The sequence below is a fragment of the Bidens hawaiensis genome, unplaced genomic scaffold (genome assembly GCF_021521415.1).
Source record: "Bidens hawaiensis isolate Kalapana, Puna unplaced genomic scaffold, B.hawaiensis_p1.1 tig00032532_1, whole genome shotgun sequence".
Classification (NCBI taxonomy): Eukaryota; Viridiplantae; Streptophyta; class Magnoliopsida; order Asterales; family Asteraceae; genus Bidens; species Bidens hawaiensis.
The window spans coordinates 4,097-23,570 of NW_027495564.1; the positions used below are offsets into that span (position 1 = coordinate 4,097).

A 19,474-nucleotide genomic window follows, 5' to 3' on the forward strand; every position below is an offset into this window, starting at 1 on the left:
ACAAAAATAATTAAAAAAACCGTATGCTAGCAACATGCACATGGTATCGTGATCAAACTTATCTTTCATGTGCTATTCATGGTAACATGACGTTTATGATGGTTACACAACTTTCATGATATATACATTAAGAAACCATGACTTATTACATAGGAATATAACTCAACAACTCTTATATTACATAATACATATGACTCGTGACATGTTGGTTCCAAAATAGAAGATGTAATGCCCTTAGGCCCTGGAACCGAAACTGTCACACTAAGAACGAGTTGATATAACTCATCAGATCGAAAACATACGCAAAAGTTTATTAAATAACTCTTAATATATTAATTATAGAGGAATATAACTCAAGAGTCCTTATTACACATAACCAGTGTCTCTTGATGAAAAAATCGTAACCCGGATGCTATTCAATGCCTGACCATAACTCGTATTGTATATAATAACCTTAACTTGTTAGTCAAGACATTACCTATTTTAATTACAACATGATTAGAGTATATACTTATCAATATTGGTCTCCAAGTTTACCAACTTATGACTTGAAATTTGAAATTGCCGACACAATGTGTGATTTATAACGTTTTCGGAACCAAATTACTTGCTAAAAAAAGTCCAAAGAAGCCAACTTGTTGTCACAAAAAATAATTATTTATATTTATTAGCGTCTGTAGATTGCTAAAATAAACTGGTGGTGTAAAAACTGTGGTAGTGGGTGATGGTGGGTGCTGGATGGTGATAGTGGCAGTGGTGGGTGGGTGGCGGCGGTGGTAGAAGGCGGGCGGCAGCGGTGGTGATTATAGAAGGCGGGGTTGGGTGGTGGACGATGGTGGTGGCGGACGACGGCGGTGGTGGTGGACAATTGCGAATGGTGGCGGGCGTTGGTGGTGGCAGATGGCCGTGGTGGGTGGGTGGTGGGGGTGGACGGTGGCGAACGGTGGGTGGTGGCAGTGGACGTTGGTGGTGGCGGACGGTGGTGGTGGTGGACAATGGGTGTTGGTAGGGTGTGACGTTTTAACCATCCGCAAACCTTAGAAGATCTCAGAAGTGGACAGACCACGTTTGCACCAAGAGGAGCTTGCACAGACGTTTCTTAATGAAACGTCTTCGAGAAAACAAACAGTCTATAGATGATAATGTCTGCACGTGGTCTGCGCGACGTAGACAATAGAGCCTGCATAGACCTTTTTCAAAAAAATAATCAGCACCAAACATATAATGTCAACTTTTCTTTTGGTCAACCAACGAATCTTCCAAAACCATCCCCTAAGACCACTATCCGTAAACACTCACTCGAAGCACGAGCACGAGTACGAGTATGCAAATTCAATGTTCCAAATCAAACCAGGATCTTATGAAAGAAAAGGACACGTCGTTGAGTCTAGTTATAACTTATAATAACTAAGGTGCTGTTTGTTTTTGCAGACATAAACTGTCTGCAAGCTGATTTCATCTGTTTTCATGTCTGCAACTGAAGATGTGGTCTGAAGATCTGCAAGCTGAAAATATAAGACTGTTTGTTTTTATAAGCTGATACTGTCTGCATAACTGTCAAACTTATCTCACAAGATAGAAGTCATTTATTCAAGTTACATAGAAAATATAATAATAAAATTGTGGCGGCGGACGGTGGGTAGTGGCGATGGATGGTGGTGGTGGACAGTGGGTGGTGGTAATGGACGGTTTTGGTGGGTGGTGGACGGTGGTAGTTGACGGTGATGGCGTCCGACAGTGGGTGGTGGTGGTGATGAACGGTTGTGGTGGGTGGTGGACGGTGGTGATTGGTGGTGGCTGTGATGGATGGTGGTGGTGGTGGTGGTGGCGGACGATGGGTAGTGGTGGTGGATGCTGGTAGTGGCGGCGGACGGTGGGTAGTGGCGGTGGATGGTGGTGGACGGTGGCAGTGGGGGATGGTGGTGGTGGCGTACGGTGGGTGGTGGTGGCGGACGGTGGTGGGAGGAGTGGATGAGAGGGTGGCTTCAAAGGGATAAGAGTATGATTTTTTTGCGAAGATGTTTTAAGCAAGATTTCTTTGCTTTTCTTTTAAGATGAAAGAAGATAACTTAAGATCTGTTTTAAGAAAAAAAACAAACAGTCTTCAAAGGTAATGTCTGCGCGCGTGCAGACATTAGCTCCCTCGAATATGTTTGAAGAAAAAACAAACACCCCTAACTCACTCATCTTCAACTTCTCTAATCGAACTGAAAGCATTCAATTCAATCGTAAGACATCAAATTCCAACCGTCAACAGCTTCTGATTACTGAACAATGGCGGCAATCGGTTTACTAATGGATCTATTCAGAAAAAACCCCAGCCTCAATGGCCAAACCCTACATGCCACCGGCTTATACCCCGCCGCCGCTTACGTCACGCCTTTCGCAGCATCTACGCCTTTGTTCGGGTAACATCTATAGTTTTTTTATATTATTATTATTATTATTATTATTATTATTATTGTGGATTGTTTGTATGGTAGTAGAATACTTAGGTTTGGTTGATTTGAGGAAATAACTGAATTAACCGAAACCGATAGGTTATGGTTTTTTGATTATTGCAATTAACTGAACCGTAACTGAATTATCCAGAACTAAAAGGTTATGGTATGGTTTTATGTTAACCGAAGTGTTCGGTTACGGTTTGGTTACAGTTCAGTTAATTGCATAAAACCATACGATAACCTTTTAGTTCTTGTTAATTCAGTTACGGTTCAGTTAATTGCAATATAATCAAAAAACCATAACCGATCGGTTTCGGTTAATTCAGTTAAGGTATAGTTAATTGCAATAATCAAAACCACAACTGAACACTCCGGTTATCATAAAACCATATCCTTTGATAATCGAGACCATAACTGAACACTTCAGCTATCAAAAACCCTTAATGACAATAACTGAACACTTCGGCTATCAAAAAACCGTCTTTTGATAGCTGAAGTGTTCGGTTATTGTCATTAACCGAATTAACTGAAACTGGTCGGTTCTGGTTTTTTGATAGCCGAAGTGTTCAGTTATGGTCTCGATTATCAACCGAACCATAACTGATCGGTTATGGTTGAATTTTGATGCCTGATGAGTTTGGTTATGGGTTCGGTTATTGACATAAATTGAGCCGAACCATGCATACTTCTAGTAGTGTTTGGGATTGTTCAAATAAACAGTCTGTTGTTATAGACAGAAGCAGTTAATTTTGAAATTTGAATCCACTAAAAGTACCTAGTTTGAAATAAGCAATCTTTAACTGCTTATTGAGAATACCTTATTTCATGAAACCGAACTAGGGGTGTTCAATGAATATAATTTCGGATACTCGAATTATTCAAATTTTGAATTTTTAAAGCTGAATTTGATTTGAAAAATTGAAGCTGGATTCGAATTTGATTACTAAACTCGAATCAAATCTCGAGTTTTTTGAGTCCGATTCGAATACTGAGTACCCTTAACTGACAAACTGCTCTAGAAATGAAAATCCATCACACAGAGTTACAAACTAAATTGATTTATCAAGATTTAGGGGGCGCTTGGTAGGGTTGAGCAATTAACCGAAACTGATGAATTATGATTTTTTGATAACCAAAGTGTTTGGTTATGGTTTTTGTTAAATCCGATACAGATACCCATAATCTGAGAGATTGGATCCGGGAAACTAACGGGACATGATGCGAACAAGTAGTGACTAACAATTAAAACAGTTGAAACACGATTCCGGGCCGGGCCAGAGAGGACCGGAAGAAACAAAAGTAAATGATAATTAATGCTCGTATCAAGTAATAGGTAGTTTTTATTTAATGCCTCTCTCTCTCTCGTCTTAGTGGAATTCCTTTTATATGAAACAGAGGTGATGCGCGTTAAATGCATTACATAATGAGTCATGACGGACTCTGTAATTCCTGATCTTGTGCAATAAATGGCCCACGAGGCTCGTCCCGGATAACACACATCTGGAATGGGCCTTTGGCTCCAGATGCAATCCCGGTATGTGCTAAGGCTGCCTGTCTGGTCGGCCGACGAACTCTTGTCTGGTGTCCAGATTTCCCTATGATGCTCGGATTGGATTGGGCCATCTCCCGGGCGATCCGGGCTTTGGACTTCCAGCCCGGACCCATCTGTGTATTATCTTATCTCATCAAGCCCATCCTATAAGGGAATTAGCCGGAGCCCATCTTATATAAGTCTTTGTTTATAAGCAGCAATATGCTTATATAAGTTTAAATTATTAACGATTTATCATATCAATGAAACAGTTTCGGTGGAAAAAGATTTGCTTATTGTGATGCTGGTCCTACACCGCCTCTTTTGACTGAAGATTACCTTTCTAGTTTAAGGACTGCATCCGAAACAATCTTTAGGCATGATACACTCAACTACAAGACAAAAGAATATTTCATAGAGCTAAAGCCATTGTTTTCAGCTTTCCAGCCGAGATCCTTCGCGTTAACAACACTGAGGTCTTTCTTATTGTTTTATCTGCCCATTTTGGTACCTAAAGTAGAAGATGACGATTTCTCACTCCCGGACTCTTCCGATGACCATCATGTTGACTTGGTTGTACCTTTTAAGAGATCAGTAAAGCAAATTTTGCGTGAAGTAAGTATTAATTTGTTTCTAAGTGTTTCTAAAGTCTGTATAATAACTGTTTGAACAATAATACTCGGTGTGGCCGTTTAATCATGAACTAAATTCTTATATATCCTTATAACTGTTTGAAATCTTATAAATATCTTCAGAATTCCATACCCTTGTAAAGCACTAAAGTAATATAATTTATTCATTCTTTAATAAATAAAGTAAAATCAGTAACTTATAACAGTCTACTGAATAAACAAATAAGAATATGTTATTATTGTGATCGGCTCAACCGATGACGTTTTATTCATATATTTAGTGAAATAAGCTATTATCAGAAACATATTTATTTACTAAAAATGGGCAGATTTGGTAAAATACGGTACTATGAAGTTTTGAACTTGTGGAAACTGGAAAGCAATATATAATATGAAACTGCTTTTTTAATTGTTTTCAAATGGTTAGGCATTAGGATGACATTTTCTTCATTGCAGACGAGTGTTGTTACTACTAGACGTGTTCTAGAACGACTTGCTATTCACCATTTTTCACAGCGTGCTGCATGGAAGCTTCTTAAAGGTACACACATACCTTCTTGTTACTGCCACACGCTAATTTTTTATAATATAATAAAAAAAATGTAATTTTTTTATTGTTTATGCTAGATGTCCCAAAATCTGCCATGCGCAAAGCTAACAGGGGAATGCCATTTTATACTTATTTTTTCTGTGTAAGCAGAACAACATTTAGAGGTCAGTTATGTCCTACTGTGTTTTCACTGGTTTCAGGCTTTGAACAATGTAATTTTTATTTAAAAAAAAGCATGATTATCTGATCATACTTTATATATTATTTTATATTCCGAAAACTTTATATGTGCTCATTTTATTTAATTTCATATTGTTTATTGGTATTACAAATATGATGGAATATATCATTATAGTATGCATTTGAAATAAAGTGAGATTGGTTTCTAAAATCGGTTAAAATCTTACGTTGGTTATATTTTGGTGCCTAGATTAAGTTGGAAGTTCGAAAATTTTAATATTCTACATGTGGAAAAAGTATTTCATTTACTTGCAATGATGCCAATCTGCTATGAAGTTATGTATCTCGAAACGCTAAAGACGATTGATTTATTTGAGCAGGCCACTTTTTAGGAGTTGCAGCATCATGGCTTGTTCAAGTTGGGATTGAATGTTATCGTTTTGTTCGTGATATTTATAAATCCAATCATGAGGAAGATGTTGATGTTGACTTTGACCAGTCAGAACGAGCCAAAGTTCTAGGTAAAAAGGTGTATGGTGTCACGGTTAGATGTGGCGCGTCACTAGTTTTTGCTTCCATAGGAGCCGGGATTGGTGCAACCCTTTTCCGCCCATCGTCTGGCCAAGCAGTTGGTAAGCACTTAAAAATTTATTTAATATTTTTATCGTTTTATTTAATTTTATATATTTTTTGAACGGCTACATAATTTTTATCTGTTTATGCTTTGTGAAACACTCAAAAAAGGGAAAATGACAAAAATGTCCATTTTGACCATGGTAATTCCCAAAATGCCCCCACATATCCAATCGGTTCCATTATGTCCAGCTCAAAACCAACCGGAACCGCCTTTTTTTTTTCTAACCCAATGATTGATCGACCCTTGTCATTTGTCTAGAACGTTTCCCGTCAACGCCTAGATTGAATCTAGTAGCTGCTTGGATTTTAAAAATCCACCCAACGCCTAGAAAAATCCACCCGACGCTTAGATTAAAAAAAAAGGTGCCGCCTAACTCATTTTTGTCGGGAGCGTTCGAAAATGAAACATTCTTGACAGGTGTCACTCGATCATTGGGTTAGAAAAAAAAGGCGGCCCGGTTGGTTTTGGGCAGGACATAATGGAAACGGTGGGATTTGTATGGACATTTTGGGGATTGCCATGGTCAAAATGGACATTCTTGTCATTTTCCCAAAAAAACATGACTATATGTTATCACAACTTTAAACATTAGAATCACATTTTTGTATATTTTATTTAAAATAAAAGATGGTTATTTGATCATATTATTTGGTATCAAGCAATCTTTTTAGAACACATATCCAAACACACTCATTATTTTTTCAAGATTTTTGACATGGCTGCATTGTTTTTCAGGGTGCTTGCTTGGGGACATGGCGGGACCAATCATCGTGTCGTATTGTTTTGCTAATGGTCATCATTTAGAACTTTAGAGGGGTCGTTTTGGTTTGTGGGCGACGTCAAATTGTTTATAACAAAGGTTGTACTCGTAGTGATTACTGTTGAAGCAATAGGGGCTGGCATTGGTGGTTATGTTTTTTCGCATAATTATTCTCGACAACCGTTGACAACTAGCCTTTTTTCCTTGGACAAGAAATCTTCAAAATAAATACGCGTTTTGAACTTCATTTAATCGTATAAGCTGATATTCATCTTATTCTAGCGTCTAAACAAGAATTCATCTCCGACTAAATTTGGGCGCCACGGAAGGTGAATGTGTTCACTTGGCGAGCCATTATCGAATAGATCCCCTCAAGATCGGCGTTACTAAGAAGACATGTACGAGTTCCTTCAAGTCTTTGCTCTTTAGGTGGACAACATGATGAGACAGTTCAACATCTTTTGATAACGTGCGAAATAACAAATATGGTTTGGTCTGTAATTAGTCGATGGTGCAAGATCGAACCATTATTTGCTTTTTCCATAAACGATATTTTGGGTGCATTTAGTGAAAATTAAGCTAAGTGGGTACGTTTAGCAATGCCCTTTAATCAAATGATGTGTTAGCACATACAATAGTCAATACTTGTCTTATATCAGGTATTCTCGTTAGTCTTTTAAAGATTATCATTGGGGTTCATAGTATATTTCTTACGATATATAATGTTTATGTAACTTTATCATCCAAGTAAACACTTATGTAAATAATTAGAAGATTACTTGGGTAAAATGAAAATATAAATAAAATGATATTTTTGGAGTATGGTTTGGTAAGAAAATAAGCGGGTCAATGTCACCTAATACATTCCCATCGTATGCCCACAAATTTTTAAAAACCAATCATATAGACACATACGTGCCCTAGATGTTTCCGGTTTACACGTTGGGTCGGGTTCTGATTTGCGTGCCATTCCTAAGGAAATGGGGCGTACCCATGTGAGTGTGAGCCATGTAGGCGTTACATTCAAGTAAAAAGTCCATGGTGACCGGTGAAAGTGTAATTTTTAGTAAATAAAACATATAAATATATGGAGTGTGTGTAATTAATTTCTGTAAATATAAATGGTATACATAGATCACCCATAGTTGTGTAGTCTGCTATAAATAATTAAATATATTTTATGCATTTATTTATAGTCGTTATAAAATGGTTCTTTAAATGATGTTGCACTCCAACGTCTATTGACAGACTCATGTGCCACACTCTAACGCCCCCACTCATGCTCAACGGTGCGGTGTGCCCGTAAACATGAGTTAATGTGGCCGGCTCCCTCTCACGCCCATTGGGGCTAATGCAGTCGGCTTCCTCTCACGCTCGTTGGGGCTACTTCATTGTCTAAGGAATAATAAATTTTATAAAACTGATTAGAAGTATTGAATATATTCATACAAGATTGTTCCATTTACATGTTTTTATCAACAATTAATCTATTAACATCAACCCAAACATGTTTCATTCCTTGTCGTATTTCTTAGTAAAAAACCATCTTTAGACTTCGGTAAAAGCTATTACAGAAATGGCCCTCCATCTATCATAACAAGTACATGCACACCCCTCAACTTCCATTACTCAACTAAAGTGCCCTCGTTGGATAAAACACCACACAACACCCCCCCCCCCTGGGTTTTTCAGTTTCGCTACATGGAAACATCGAACCCAAACCAGAAGCTCGGACTTTGAATGTTATAGAGCCAAAATGCGGTTTTGGATTACATTAGATTAGATTAGACCAGTTCAGTCCAATTATGTTTGTTAGGGGTGCAAACAAGCTGATATGTTCGCGAGCTACTTGAGCTCGGATTGATAAGAAGCTCGAAATGAGCCGAGTTTTTTCGAGTTCGAATTGATAAAAACTTATTATCAGTTAACTAGTAAATAATAAACAAGTCGAGCCCAAGCTTGAAAAACCACTAACGAGCTCTAGTTCTAGTTCTTGTAAGTTAAAACGAGCTGAGCTCAAGCATAGTCAAGTGCCGGCTCTGCTCGGTTCGTGTATACCCTAGTTATTTTAATACGGGTATTATTGTTGCAAAACCTATATTGTTGCAAAAACAACTCTCCAACTATATTAGCAAGTACTCATACACCCCTCAACTTCCAATCCTCAACAAAATTGCCCGGTAAAAACACAATACAACATCACCTCCTCCTCTACTTTCATTTCTCTATATGTTTCTGAAATCGATAAAAAAAACTCGAAACATGCTGAGCTTTTTCGAGCTTGAGCCTTTACTCATTTAGGCTCACCAAGTTTTAACGAGCTTTGTGTATTTATAAGTTTTACCTCTTTTGGAATCCTATGTATTAAGTTAACACTTTACAACCAAGCTTTGACTCATTTAATGTTTTCTCAAAATATATAATAATAATAATAATAATATAAATTGATTAACAAAATAATAAACGAGCCGAGTTCAAATTCGAGCCCTTGTAAGCCAGGCTCAGCTCGGTTCGTTTACACTCCCGACTGTAAAACTTTCGGTCAAAGTTATTTAAAAATCAGCCTTCCAACTATTGTAGCAAATATTTACACACCCCTCATTGGATAAAATAAAAAAAATATCCATAAATTAATTAACAAAACAATAAACGAGTCGAATTCAAGCTCGAGCCCTTGTAAGATCGGCCCGGCTCGTTTACACCCCTACAGTAAAACATTCGGTCAAAGTTGTTCGAAAAACAGCCCAACAACTATTGTAACAAGTACTTGCACACCCCTCGTTGAATTCAAATAAAAAATGTATATAGATTAGTTAACAAAATAATAAACGAGCCATATTCAAGCTCGAGCCCTTGTAAGATCGGCCCGACTCATTTACACCCCTACAGTAAAACATTCGGTCAAACTTGTTCAAAAAATAGCCCTGCAAACTATTGTAACAAGTGCTTACACACCTCTCGTTGGATAAAAAATTTAAAAAATGTCTATAAATTAATTAACAAAGTAAAAAACGAGCTGAATTCAAGCTCAAGCTCTTATAAGACCGGATCGTTTACACCCGGACGGTAAAACTTTCATTCAAACTTGTTCTAAAAATAGCCCTCCAAATATTGCAACAAGTATTTTCACACCCTTATTGGATAAAAATAAAAGAAACGTGTATAAATTTATTAACAAAATAATAAACAAGCCCGAATTCAAGCTTAAGCCCTTATAAGCTCAGCTCATTTATACCCAGACGGTAAAAATTTCAGTCAAACTTGTTCAAAAAGAAGCCCTCCAACTATTGTAACAAGTACACCTCTCATTCGATAAAAAAATGTATATAAATAAATTATCAAAATGATAAACAAGCCGAATTCAAGCTCAAACCCTTATAAACTCGGCCAAGCTCGTTTACACCCAGACGGTAAAACTTTCAATCAAACTTGTTTAAAAAGCAGGCATCCAACTATTGTAACAAGTACTTACGCACCCCTCGTTGGATAAAAAAAATGTCCATAATAATTAATTAACAAAATAATAATCGAGCCAAATTCAAGCTCGAGTCCTTGTAAGATCTGCCCGATTCATTTACACCCAGACGATAAAAACTTTCGGGCAAAGTTGTTGCAAAAACAACCCTCCAACTACTGTAACAAGTACTTACACACCCCTCATTGGATAAAAATAAAAAAAATTGTCTGTAAATTAATTTAAAAAATAATAATCGAGCCGAATTCAAGCTTGAGCCCTTGTAAGATCGGCCCAGCTCATTTACACCCCGGTAGTAAACCTTTCGGTCAAAGTTGTTGCAAAAACAACCCTCCAACTATTGTAACAAGTACTTACACACCCCACATTTGATAAAAATAAAAAAAATGTATATAAATTAATTTACAAAATAATAAACGGGCCGAATTCAAGCTCAAGCCCTTATAAGCTCGGCTCGTTTACATCCACAAGGTAAAACTTTCAGTCAAATCTGTTCAAAAAGCAGTTATTCAACTACTGTAACAAGTACTTAAACACCCCACATTGGATAAAAATAAAAAAATATATCCATAAATTAATTAACAAAATAATAAGCGGGCCGAATTCAAGCTCGAGCCCTTGAAAGCTCAGCTCGCCTCGTTTACGCTCTAAAAAAACAGCCCTCCAACTATCGAAACAAGTACTTAAACACCCCTTGTTGGATTAAAAAAACATCAAACAACATCCTCCTCTGTTTTCATATATATTAATATTATTATTATATGGTTTCTAGATCTTCTTCTTCTTCTTCTTCTTCTTCGTGTTCTCAAACCCACCTTCCATTAATGGTGAGTCATCATCCACATCAAATTCATCTTCAATTTCTTCAATTTTGTTCAATTCAAACCCATCTGAATGAATCAACCCAATTGGATCTTGATTCAAGATTATTATTATGAATCTGAATTCAAGTTCAAATTTTGATGTGGGTATTGATTGGTTAATGTTAATGTTAGTAATCGGATTAGTATATGTTGTTTAATTGCATCAAGTTAAGCTGATTGTTGTTATTATTATTAATTATTATTATTTAGTTTTTTTTTTTTTTTTTTTTTATGTTAAATCTGAATTCAAGTTCAAATTTTGATGTGGGTATGATTGATTACTGTTAATGTTTGCATCAAGATAAGCTGATTGTTATTATTATTATTATTTAGTGTCTTTTTTTTTATTTTTATTTTTTGTATTGGTAATTAGATCTGTTGAACTAGGGTTTATGATGAGTAATGTTTGAGTTCATGATTTGTTGTTGAAATCAATGTTTTAAAAACTGGTTTTTAACTTGTACCAGATTGGGCTAAAAAATGCTACAACCGGTTCAATAGTTTACCTGTAATTTCATATAAATGCAAAATATTAATAATAAAAAATACTCCAAAAGTTAATCCATAATAATATAAATAATAAAAAAGCACTTAATCCTAAAGATTACACCCTTTCATTGTTAATCGCTAGGTTAAAAGTAAAATTTTGAAAAAATATGGGTCGCAAATATAAAAAATTCTTGGGCTCAAAACTGGTTTGCGGGTAAAAACCGGTATTTTCGAAAAAACCAATGATTCGATGTTCTAGCAAACCAGTCAGAAATACTGGGCTCAAAATGCCTGACTGCTGTGCGAAATCCGGTTTAACCGGTTCATCCGGCCGGTTCGTATTGGTTTTTAAACACTGGTTGAAATTGGGTTGAAATTGGATTGAAATTGTTTAGTGAATTACTGATTTTCGCCTTGTTTACTTGTCTGCAATCTGCTAAATTGTTTGAATTTTGTTATTGGAATAATAATTATATACAAAGTAATTACGCTATAACAAAAAAGCCGAGTAATAATAATTAGGCTACACTTTACGTGTTGCTTTATTTGTTGTAGGGTAATTATTGTTACGCTGCAACAAAATATAAGTAGAGTAGTAAACTAATAATTATAAGTGTGCCACGGTTTATGCTCTACTTGTATTTTAATGTAGCTTAATGCACAATTAAAAAAATCGTACGAATAATACGAAGTCATAAGAAAAGGGGACGCAATGGCAATATTGTCATTGCGCCGTATAGATTAATTATGTTACACTTTACGAGTAATTATCATTACTCTACTTGTACTTGTTGTAGTGTAATTACGGGTGTAAATGAGCCGAGCCGAGCCGAGCCGAGCCTGGACTGGAGCTCTTTTTCTAAAGCTTGGCTCCTGAGTTGTTATTTCAAGCTCAGGCTCGGCTCGGGGTCAACTCATTTTCTATTAATTGACTTATATGCGTTTTTAATTACTTTAATATATTTTTAAAGAAACCTTGAACGAGCCTAAGCTCAGCTTGAGCTCGTGTAGTAACTTAAACGAGCCAAAGATCGACTCGAGCTCGGCTGTGCAGTGTGAAATTAATATATAGAAGTTCAAAAGAGATGAAACTTAAAAATACACAAGGCTCGGTAAGGCTTGATGAGCCTAAACGAGCTTCCCATACAAAGCCTGAGCTCGATAACTAATGAGCTTTATTTGAGGCCCGAAGTCAGCTCGAGCTCTAAAAAGCTTGGTTCTTTTCGAGCTTTTTATTGATCCGAGCTCAAGTAGGCTTGTTTGTTCGCAGCGTAATCACGAAAATACCATTGCTTCCATTTTTTCTTCAATTTGTATTCTTTGCACTCAAAAAATCTCATCTATATTTACAATAGTTTTTTTTTTTTTTTTTTTTTTTTTTTGAATTGCAGTTGAAATTGAGATAGCAATATAGCAACAGCAACAGCACACAAATTGCTTGTTGAGCGTAAGATTGTCGTAAAGTTATGGCAATTCAACATGGGATTGTGGAGAAGATGGAACCGGATAATGGTAAGTTATTTATTGGTGGGATTTCTTGGGATACCGATGAAGATCGTTTGAAAGAGTATTTTAGTAGTTACGGTGAGGTTATTGAGGCTGTTATTATGAGAGATCGCTTGACTGGTCGTGCACGAGGATTTGGATTCGTAGTGTTTGTTGATCTGGCTGTTGCTGAGAGAGTCGTGAAGGAAAAACATATGATCGATGGCCGAACTGTAAGTTTCTTGTGTCCAAACACCTATGCAGCATAATGTGATATAATATAATATGAATATTGAAAGTAATTTATTTCACATCAGTTGTAAAATTGTAATTTTTAATCTGCAAAAATAATCAGTTTGAAATAAGCAAAATCTTATATAGCTTAATTCAAAACACTAAAAAATGTATCTTTATTGTAAATATTGAAAATAAAGAGTGACAAATGCATAACATTGTCAAAAGTAACTATTACTGCTTCAAGCATCATAAAGCACATACTTAAAATCTCATGCACCATGTTTTATTACATTTATGTGATTATGGTCAATTTCATAGCTTTTCAAACACTAAAACACTATAAAAGTGATTTTTACATCCAAATTTTTTTTTTGATCAACCTCATGTAATCACATAGAAAATGCACATCGAACCGTCTCCTAAATCTTGAAAAGTATCTTAAAAGTATTAAAAAAGAAACCAGTTTTAGGTTTGCATTGTTTCTTTCATAGTTCATGATAGATTTAATATTTGGTTTCATTTTTATTACAATTATGTGATTCTGATCTACGTAATAATTTTTCAAACACTCAACACTAAAAAAAAAAATCATTTTTACTAATCTTTTTATTCTGATCAACCTCATGTAATCACTTAAAAAATACACATCGAACCGGCCCCTAAATCTTGAAATTTGTTGTTGAAAAGTATCATAAAGATCGAAAAAATAAAATCTTTTTCTAGAGTTTGCATTATTTCTTTCATACTTCATGTTAAATTATTATTTTGGTTTTAAATTTTCAGGTTGAAGCGAAAAAGGCGGTTCCAAGGGAAGACTACCACGGTCTCAACCGAACCATTAGTAGCATTCAAGGATCTCCAGTGGGGCCCGTGGGGCGCACAAAGAAAATATTTGTAGGTGGTTTACCATCAAGCATAACCGAAACCGACTTCAAAGCTTATTTTGATCAGTTTGGTACAATCACAGATGTGGTGGTAATGTATGACCACAACACTCAAAGGCCAAGAGGTTTTGGTTTCATTACATATGATTCAGAGTACTCGGTCGATCGAGTATTATACAAAACGTTCCATGAACTTAATGGGAAAATGGTTGAAGTCAAACGGGCCGTCCCTAAAGAGTTGTCTCCAAGCCCGGCCCGTAGCCCGTTACTCGGATATAATTACGGGTTAAACAGACCGAACACGTTTCTCACGAGTAACTACCCGCAAGGTTACAATATGAGCCCGATTGGCGGTTATGGAGTTCGAATGGACAGTCGGTTCAGCCCGGTTGTCGGTGGTCGAACCGGGTTCCCTCAGTTTGGTTCACCCGGTTTTGGTCCACCCAACGTGGACCCATCTTTGAGCCCAACTGGATTTGGTGGGTCGTCGGGCTACGGGCAGGTTTTGAGCCCGTATTTGAGTGGAAATCCAAATCGATACAATACTCCTATCGGATATAATCAAGGTAGTGGGAGGACCGAGGGGCCTATCGGGCCATCGACCCGAAGCGTGTGGGGGAATGGCGGGCTCACGAGCCCGGGTGGGTCGGGCTCGTATTTGGGCTCGGAAAGTGGCAGGTTTGGGTTGTTTGGGAACAACGGGGCAAGTTGGGGGCTAAATTCTCAAAATGGAGGTAATGCTCCGGGTTATAATAATGGAGGTAATGCTCCGGGTTATAATAATGGAGGTAATGCTCCGGGTTATAATAATGGAAATATAAACGGGTTTAGGGGCGAAGATGGTAATTATGGGCTGGTTGGAAGAAACAATGTTACGGGCGCGAGTACAATATCTAATGTGTCAAACAATGGTCATCAGGGGTTGTATGGTAATTTGTACCGTGAGGGTTCGTTGTATGGAGATGCGGCTTGGCAATCTTCGGTTCATGAGGTTGATGGGCCGGGCTCGTTTGGGCTTGGGCTTGACAGTGAAGAAGATGTGGCGGGCCGGAGTTCTGAAGGGTATGTTGGGAATTATAGTATTGCAAATAGACAAACAAGTAGAGGTATGTTTATGTTTATTATCTACCTTTTTAATAATTAATAAAAATATATATGCAAGTCGACTTCTTACATAACCGTTAAGTGTAACCGCGCTTGCAAAAAATGTGGGTCCGATGATTACAAATGTAACTTTTACTGTTCACACATTTTTTGCAACCACGGTTACAGATATGTAAGAAGTCGAATTACACATGTTTTTTTTTTCGTATGTATAATTAGCATATAATACATGGGTAGAGTTAAAATACGAAGGGAGACAAAAATGAGAAGTAAGAAGGATTTGTGACGAGACAAAGAACTCCTTAAAAGTAAATTCAAAAATAATAATAAAAAATCATAACTCAAAATATAAATAAAATACGAAAAAATTTGAAAAACTAAAATGTTTCCCCCATCATTCCCGTTCAAAAAAAAAACGACGAAAAGACACAATGATGAAAATGAACAAAAGACACAATTATAACTACAATAGATCGCAAAATATAACACAATGTTGTAATATAACACAATATCAAGGAAAAAAGACAATGCCAAGGAAAAAAGACAATCAATGACGAAAATAAACACAAAACACAATTATAAACAAAAAGAGACAATGATGTTTTTTAATCAACATTTTTTTTTGTGAGAACGAGAAAGACGGTGGAAACATTTTTGTGTTTTTACTTTTTCCGTTTTTTATTAAATTTTGAGTTATGGTTTTTTTTAATTTTTTTTAGGGGTTTTCTTGTGAGGCTACAAATCCTTCTCATTTTTGTCCCCCTTTGTAGAATTACTTGACCCTATAATACATTATGAAACAGAAAAGAAAAAAAAAGTTAGATGGTTTGGACAAGTTCCTTGCGGTTCTTAAAACTCACCCTAGTTCTCAAAATATCTTGATCCTATGCATGTATGTGTGTGCGTGTATTATTAACGGATATATTAATTAATAAGAAGAATCAGTACTAACTTTTTTTTTTTTAATTCTTGACAGAAATTGCTGCATAGAAGTTTTCATGTTTTGCATACGGTAACACGACTTTAGCACGAGGAGCATATCAGTTGAGCTGGAATGTGATTTTGGTACATATCCCTGTTAGCATACGCCCATCAGCATCTTTGGTGCAGTTTGATCTGAGGATTCTTGATACGGTACGCTTATACATATCAAGAAACGAAATTTAAAAATGGGATTTTGTTTGCGTTTATGAATTTTGATTTCTAATTGACATTTAGGTTTTGATCGAAGTTGTAAAATCGAAAACGAGTTATATATTGTGCATCCCTTTAATAAGGGCAGTATAAATAATATCTGTTTTTTTTCATTATTATTAGAAATTGTAATTCTTGGCAATGTTGCCAGTACTATTTTCCGGTATTTTGCTTGCAGATTATGAGTTTCTTGATTTACTGACTGTAACACGGATAACAGTTAATAAGTTGATTATTATTATTATTATTATTATTATTATTATTATTTTAACCATATTTTTGCTTCTGGTTCATGCTGCAAGAACAAGTTGATAATTGGGAGATGTATAAAAATTGCTTATGTCTTTGAATTTGATCAACTCAATATCTGGTTATCTTATTCTGTTTATTTTGATCATAATTCGTTAGTTCGGAATAAGCGTTTCGTTAATGCGCGTTCAAACATCCCGTTAAATTCATCAGCAGGCACTAGTCATAAAGGTTTTGTGTTAGTTTTTTTATATGCCTTGTATATGCATATTTCAAATCACCAAAGACTTCTTAGAAGTTAGTTAATGAGTCATTTGATGGTCAAGGCTTCTCTCCGGTTCGAAGCATCACTCGAGAGGTTTTCCCACATTAGTGGGTTTCCTCTTTGATGGTGTTCTTGGGTGAATCAGGCCTAGAACGCTGAAAGCAGTATGGACGGGCTAAGCAGTTAATTCGGAAAAATATCGGGTATAGGTCGAGGACTGATATTTGAGATATCGATTATCGCAGTGAGATGTGTGGGATATCGGTAATCTTAATATCATGCAGAATTTATATATATAGCACTTTAACACTAACAATTCAGTATATTCTCCTACTTTTAACAAATTAACCTTTTGCAACACTAACAATTGTAACAAGTATGAACTGATTAAAGACTCGAAACACCAACACCAAACGTTAAAAGTTGAAAATTAAGACTTAAAACAGTGATATCGGGAATATCGGTGAAATATCGGTCAATATCGCCGATATTGTCGGTATCTATATTCTGACCGATATTTCACATAAGGACCGATAACCGAGATAATACCGATATACCATCGAGATCGACTGCATAGTGGACAGGTGACATCCCGTCTTAGGAAGCTCATTCTAGTGTTGTGGGTAGTTTCAAACGATGTTAATAAAAATCACTTAAACCGTTGTAAAAGTACTATACTTTTGAGCTAACATCAACTATGACTCGAGTCAATAACAATACGTGTGAAATTGACTCGAGACAACATCTCCAATTTGAGTTGGAAACTCAGCATGTATTTAGATCGCATTCAATCTCGCGCCAACCCTGTCTTTGGTGAGTCGATGCATATTTTTTAAACTTTGATGATTTTGTATGCTGTTTTTGTACACAAGTCTCAATTAGCAACTCAATGACACTTTCAAATTATACGAGTCTCAAATAACACAATTTTACTAGTGTAGACCTAACCCCTTGTTTGATTTCGTTGACCCATAGGCCGGCCCCGAACTAAATCACCCAAAAAACAAGAGAAAAATTCCTAAAATGATCCAATTGTAGAGAGAGAATCCCAAATTGATCCAAAGTTTAAAATCATTCCATTAAAGTTTTAGTGAAAATGGTTAGAGGAGATACATTTGGAATGGTGCCGATGGGTTTCAAGATCCAATAGCATTACGCCATATGTATGAGTCAGGCAAAGTTCACATGAAAACGTCAAACCCTTTAAAGTTGATACAAAAATCGTCCTGATCAAAATAGTCTAAGGAGATGGGTTTTAGTATAATATTGTTATATTTAATTTTGCTCATATTTAGTTTTTCTTTTAAAACTTTTAAAATATAGAGTTTTATAAAATTTTGAATATACCGTTGAGACAACTTATTTTTATCTACGTGTCAATATAAATTTTACTCAAAACCGACTTGGGTCAAATTTATGTCGAAAAGTTCAATAAAATTTGACCCGACTCGATTTTAAATAAAATTTATATCGGCATGTAGATAAAAGTAAGCTCATATCAGTGGTATATTCATAATGTTGTAAAATTTTATATTTATAAAAGTTATAAAAGAAAAACTAAACATGAGTAAAATTAATTATAATAATTAAATATTAAGAAAAAACAAAATTTCAAAGTTTTCGTATTTCCAAGAAAAAAGATAGATTTTAAAAAGATGGATTTTTTTTCAAAATTCGTTGGATCCGATAGTTTTGATCTGAAAGTTGTCTGATCCAACTTTAAACTCATCGGCTAAGACGGATTTGGTTCAAAAGTTGTCTCCGCCGACAGTTTTAAAAGAAGACTATTTTGAAAATCACTCTCCTTAAATTAAATTATTTTGAGAATTTGCTCGAACAAACCCTAACTCTAGTCTCTAAATTTTAGTTGTCATGAACCTTTAAAACTAGTTTTATTCTTTTGATATTGACAAAAGTAGTGATTTGATGGATATATTGTTTATCATTACCTTTTTTACCTACCCATTAATTGAATTTAGCCAATGGTTGGTCCATGAAGTCAAAATCATGTAGTCAATTGGCAACAAGATATGGCAATTGATAGTGAAAATCAGACATGTCTCCCCTAACTTGATTAAAAGAGATTTGTCCTTGAAAGATGGATGTTTTGTCTGGTAACCATTCCACTTTATTCCAACTTTACAACATGAAGATAACATTATTATTTTGTAACTAATTTTTTCAATAAAACAATATTATCATAAAGTTAGGTATTTTCATTGCTATTAGTTAACTTTATGTAACATAAACTATTCATAGATGTCAATACAATATCAATTGGGACCGGATATAAATGCTTCGTAGACTTTTCGACTTTTCGTAGTTTTCTACTTGGAATTGATTTTGTATCGAAGATGTCATTATAACACAATGGCGAACAAAATATGACACAATGTTAAGAAATATAACATAATATCAAGAAAAAAAGACACAATCAATAACGAAAATAAACACAAAACACTATGATAAACATAAAGACACAATTGTCTTTTTCA

The 19,474-nt window shown here is 35.6% G+C and overlaps 2 protein-coding genes across 3 annotated transcripts; both read left to right on the forward strand.

Annotated features, from left to right (window-relative positions):
* Positions 1-2,274: 2,274 nt before the first annotated feature.
* LOC143583802 (uncharacterized) lies at positions 2,275-6,897 on the forward strand. Its single transcript, XM_077066013.1, has 6 exons — positions 2,275-2,408; positions 4,248-4,590; positions 5,064-5,148; positions 5,235-5,321; positions 5,718-5,969; positions 6,710-6,897. The coding sequence occupies exons 1-6, from the start codon at positions 2,275-2,277 to the stop codon at positions 6,784-6,786; spliced, it is 978 nt and encodes a 325-aa protein (XP_076922128.1). The 3' UTR covers positions 6,787-6,897.
* A 4,094-nt stretch (positions 6,898-10,991) lies between these two features.
* LOC143583798 (heterogeneous nuclear ribonucleoprotein 1-like) lies at positions 10,992-16,558 on the forward strand. Of its 2 annotated transcripts, XR_013144245.1 has the most exons (6): positions 10,992-11,036; positions 12,953-13,279; positions 14,067-14,901; positions 14,956-15,273; positions 16,248-16,405; positions 16,490-16,558. XR_013144245.1 is itself a non-coding variant. In XM_077066009.1 (5 exons), the coding sequence occupies exons 2-5, from the start codon at positions 13,028-13,030 to the stop codon at positions 16,259-16,261; spliced, it is 1,419 nt and encodes a 472-aa protein (XP_076922124.1). In that variant the 5' UTR covers positions 10,992-11,036; positions 12,953-13,027; the 3' UTR covers positions 16,262-16,552. The 2 variants fall into 2 exon arrangements, 1 of the variants encoding a protein (XP_076922124.1); XM_077066009.1 differs by having other exon boundaries at positions 16,248-16,552.
* Positions 16,559-19,474: the final 2,916 nt, after the last annotated feature.